The sequence below is a fragment of the Sinohyriopsis cumingii genome, chromosome 11 (assembly GCF_028554795.1).
Source record: "Sinohyriopsis cumingii isolate HCF-2022 chromosome 11, ASM2855479v2, whole genome shotgun sequence".
NCBI classification, from domain to species: domain Eukaryota; kingdom Metazoa; phylum Mollusca; class Bivalvia; order Unionida; family Unionidae; genus Sinohyriopsis; species Sinohyriopsis cumingii.
In genome coordinates, this window is record NC_142971.1 from 23,554,910 (window position 1) to 23,559,909 (window position 5,000).

General features: G+C 36.5%; 1 protein-coding gene across 1 annotated transcript in view; it reads right to left on the reverse strand.

Moving 5' to 3' along the window:
- LOC149787778 (retinol dehydrogenase 7-like) overlaps positions 1-4,787 on the reverse strand; it is a 5,945-nt gene extending 1,158 nt beyond the window's left edge. The window contains exons 1-2 of the mRNA XM_089975665.1: positions 4,410-4,787; positions 2,331-2,592 (exon numbers count right to left, since the gene is read on the reverse strand). Coding sequence (XP_089831791.1) covers positions 2,331-2,592; positions 4,410-4,737 — 590 coding nt within the window. The 5' untranslated portion in view covers positions 4,738-4,787. The remainder of the gene's footprint in view (positions 1-2,330; positions 2,593-4,409) is intronic.
- Positions 4,788-5,000: the final 213 nt, after the last annotated feature.

The window sequence follows — 5,000 nt, forward strand, 5'->3', positions numbered from 1 at the left end:
TGAGGAAACGCGCGTGACTGTTTAACACTATTGCTTTGAGAGCGAAATTCACGTACGACATGACGCGAAGTAAACCCGGCCCTAGTCCAAGGCGAACGAGGCAACCGCCTTGGGTCCCGCGCTCTCAGGAAATCAACTCAGCAATCCAATTGCTTTGCTTTGGGGCCCAGAGCTCATCGCTTGCTGCCTTGGACCCCGCATGTTGTCTTGGGCCCCGCACATTCTAGGGCCGGCCTGACGCGAAAAATAACATCTCGAGAAACGTTACCCAATAAGTGTATGTCACATGTGTATTATTGCCACACGCGTTCTTCATGTCAAATATCTGCGCCTTATAACCGTTGAGCTTTTGATGATTCCATGTAAAGAAGTAGTCCAAACCAAATTGCCACCAATCACTGATGCGAGGGCAATGATCATTTTGTAGGCAGTTAGCTTTGACATATTTTTTTTTTTTACGCCGCTTAAACGAATAAGACGGCTCTAAGTGCAAACGTTACTAATGCTCGATTTCTTATCCTAAATTACGTGCAAACTACCGCAGTGTATAATAATGTAGATACAAGATCGGCGTATGAAAACCTGTTGTCCATCACTGTTTAAAAAAATGCGATGGTGTCCTACCTAAAAAGTCAAGACCGTCACATCATATTATTTCTATAACTGTGTTGAATTTCAAAGGAGTGCACTTTAGTCCAAATTATTGCCACTTATTATGAAAAATGCTAAATAAATATTCAAGGTTTATGAAAATCGTTCTCAGTATCAAATTAATCGGAAAAATCATGCAAAATGTTCTCTGTTAACACCAAACTATATTTTACAACAATCATGGATATCTTATGGATTAAGTTGAATACAAATGTGGCTGTGATTGTTTGTCCGTCTGTTTGCTTTCTTACATTATAAGCCAGTGTTGGCTTTATATTGACACAAATGTAAAATTCATGAAAACATTTACATTGAATACATTGAAGACAGCAGGTTTATGACCCTTGCAATACATTACACCTTCAATAAATATATAATAAAAGACAAGGTAAGCAATTGAGAATGTTCATTTTTTACACCTAGCCATAATTTTTTTTTTTACACTGACACCTTTCAGTAATCTTTGGTATCATTTTAGTGCTGATACGTGTGTCTTGTAAACGATTTATGACAGAACTGTGTACGTAACAGCTACGAAAAGCTGAGAGCACGAGACTGACAAAATGTTATGACCTAGGTCGGATAGAATTACGCTCGCCGCTGGTCATTGATATCTAACTGACCTTTGAAATATTATTGGGACATTGTCACTCCAAACCGAAGATTTCAGTAAATATTTTTATACACACATAAGTACCTTTCACACATAAAACGTCACGACTTTACATTTGAAAGAATATTTTCAAATGCCTCTGTAGATTTTAGACAAATTTTGTCCATGTCATAAACCAGTGTAGTCAAAAGTTTATTTCTAGTCATCGGTGTGTAATATCTCAAGTTCGTTGACTGGCCAGCACAGAAGGAAAGTAGTTACATGATAATAACATTTCTGCCAATAAGCGATTGGCTCAAGACTGTCGATTACATTAACGACAAAAGCCTAAGTAAAGTCTCGAGAGACACTTAAAATTCGTCTTTTGCACGTTGTTGTTGTTTTGACTTAACGCCATTTTTCAGCGCATGAAAACCCGGTAAGAATCAACCACTCACGGGAACCTAGTGGCAGCTTTCTCAGATATCCACACTGGCCTAGCCCGAGACTAGAACCCACACGCACAGAGGTGAGATGGCAGCCTTTCATATTTAAGCTAGCGACTGTTTCGTATTAAAGCTAATTGCTTATGAAAATATCTTCTGAAATCTTCGATTTGGCATAACAGTATTCCAGTAAAGCTGCTCAGTCCTTTAAATTCCTATTTCCCTGTGCAATCGTGGTCCAGTTCGCACAGACGCGCAGTCCTGTCCGACCAGACCAGAACTATTCACAAAATTTTATTTAGCTAGCAACTTGTCAAAGGTGTTTCGCATTAAAAAACTCGTTGAGAGGAACACATTCTCTACATTAAAATCACACACACACACACACACACACACACACACACACACACACACACACACACACACACACACACATATATATATATATATATATATATATATATATATATATATATATATATATATATATATATATATATATGCTTGCTGCGAATTAATACTGCACATATTTCATCTCGTGGATGAAAATATATCTGTTATTAACTCGTCTGAAGCAAATATACTCTTTGTTATGTTTGATCTATATGGTAGCAGGAAAAGAAAGAGTTTCTGCAAAATACCTTAGACATGATGAAAACATTCGCACTGCCGCCTTGGAGACGCTGTAGTCTGTACATCCAGGTATTCCACACAGGCCGACCACGCTGCTTACGTTGACGATTCTGCCACGTTCCTTACGTATCAACGGGAGGAACGCTAAGGTAACGGAGATGGTGCCAAAGAGGTTGACGTTGCTAACGTTTTCAAAATCTCCCACTGTCAGAAACTCAGTCGGGCAAAAATTAGGCATGATTCCGGCATTGTTCACCAAACCCCATAAACCTGAATATACATAGACACATTTTCATGCTTGATTTATGAAGAAGCATATGGAAGCAAATTGGCGCTGAAGGTACTGTTTATATCTGTTTCTATCTGTAACATTTAACTTAGTATATTGAAAATCAACTTACATTCGCAAAAGAAGCAAATGACTATATTACAAATTCACTTTGCTACGTTAACCAATCAACTAACATATTTTGTAAATTCAACTTAATTATGCAACAAATTTAAATCCGATAGATTCGATTTTACTTCAGTTGAAAAAATGACATTTCAAAATAGTAATCTGAATTTGAAACGTAGCAATCTGAGTTTTTAACGTACATATGTTAAATTTTCAGTATCCTGAGCTGCAGCGCCGAGTTCTCGATACGAAAACTCTTGTCCGAACTGTCTTCCGTTAGCATAATGATCATTGTAATAAGAGTCTAATTTATCTTCTTACAGCATGTGGTAGAAGTTCACCTAGCCCCAGACGCATTCAAAAGTATTCGTTTTACGCATTTTTCTACAATCTGTTTTCACCATACTAGCGCTGTCACAGCTATGCTGATAATCAAAACCTGTGTGCTACTAAAGAGAGAATAAATCCTGATTCATTTATCAGGTTAATTTAATCACAAATTCAACGAAATATTAGTGCGTGTATGAGCGCATATATTCGAATTTAATGGATCAACTTAATAACATACTGCATTAGGGGAAATTTCTGCGTTAAGTTTTGCTAATTTTCCTGTTTAAAAAATGTGCATGTTTATATTTCACGAGTTTGTAATTTTCCAATTTTCATTTTAGTGGCATTATTCAGAGCTCAATCAGTCGCAAAAGTCGCGAAACCGAAACCAAGCGAAAGTTTCCACTGTACAATCAGTATAGGCACAAACAGAGAAAATGTATAATTAAGAGGTCATTTCTCCGTAAGTTTTATAATAAATGTTCTTCATTACATGTATCAGATAAGCTGATTTTTTTAATTGTGGTTTTGTAGTATTGATATTTAATTCAGTGTATGATGTATTTATTGTATGTGACTTATAGTTGAGAGATAGATTTAATAAGAATGAAATAGTTTTCACTAATGCTGTGTAAATGTGATTTAAAGTATAACCGTGCTAGTTTATTATAAAAACTAAATATGTCCTCCTGAATAAAATTTTCTTCTTCTTCTTCTTTTTCTTCTTCTTCTTCTTCATTTTCTTCTTCTTCTTCTTCTTCTTATTATTATTATTACGTTGTTATTGTAGTTCCTGATGCAACAACGAACGTCGAGTTCTCATTATCTCTTTCCTTGAACTCAATTCTGAAAGCTGAAGCAATGATTTAACAACAAATAATCTACGCATGTATTCGTTCGATATCCGACATTTAATATCTAAGTTTTAGTGACGAAACATTTTTTGTATGAAAAAAAAGGTCTTATCTAGTATGTCTCGCATTACTATCAAACAATTTAGCATATTAAACAAACTTTTAAAAATATTTCCTCTCAGACAGATTGCGAAAATTACGTCCTGAACGACTAAAAACATTTACACACCATTACTTTCCTATGTCACACGAACAGTTTTATATAACTGAATTTAACTTAGTTGCATACCATTCCTTTGGTAACGGGCTTGGTAATAAAACATTTTGTGTATCTGGCAAAGTTCCTTTCAACATGCTTTCATTTAGCACACTGAGGTGTTCTTTGCGTAAGAATAGTTTTATCTATAAAATAGGATATTGAAAGTTAATTACGGTATTCAGCAGTTAACAAGTAATTTATTTTAGCTGTGTGAATGACTCGGTGTTTTGATTTTATTACAATTTACCTTGGTTCTCGGGCAGATTCTCTTTCACTGTGCTCAACGCATTTTGAACGGATTCCTTATCTGTAACGTCAAGCAGTACTGTCTTAAGACGACTGGAACAGCCATCTCGAAGAGCCTTGGCACTTTCTTCCGTCAAGCACCCAGCAAACACTGGCACGCCTTTGGCGTCCAAAGAACGAGCAACCAAATTTCCGAAACCCGTATCACACCCAGTGATGAAGACATATCGTGAAGAAAGACTTTGCACTCGTTTATTTCTATAAAACTGTTCGAATACCCTCCAGAGAAAGACAAAACAGAAGAACAGCCAAACGTAGAACCAAAACATTATTGAGGAAAAGCTGAATGCACCAGAACGTACAACTGCTCGAACGTTTTCAAAATAATGAGAAATATGCGGCCTGCTGATATTTATTGCTGATTCAATGTAGCCTGTGTAATTCTGATCACATGCACAGAAATTCCCCCTACCCTGATCAAAATTTATGATCTTTGGCCAGACAGACGATAGAGCAGTTTAGATAATTTGACACGTCGGGTTGAGAAGCAGGCCTCGTCCAACATATTTATTGGACCGGGACGAGATAGTAG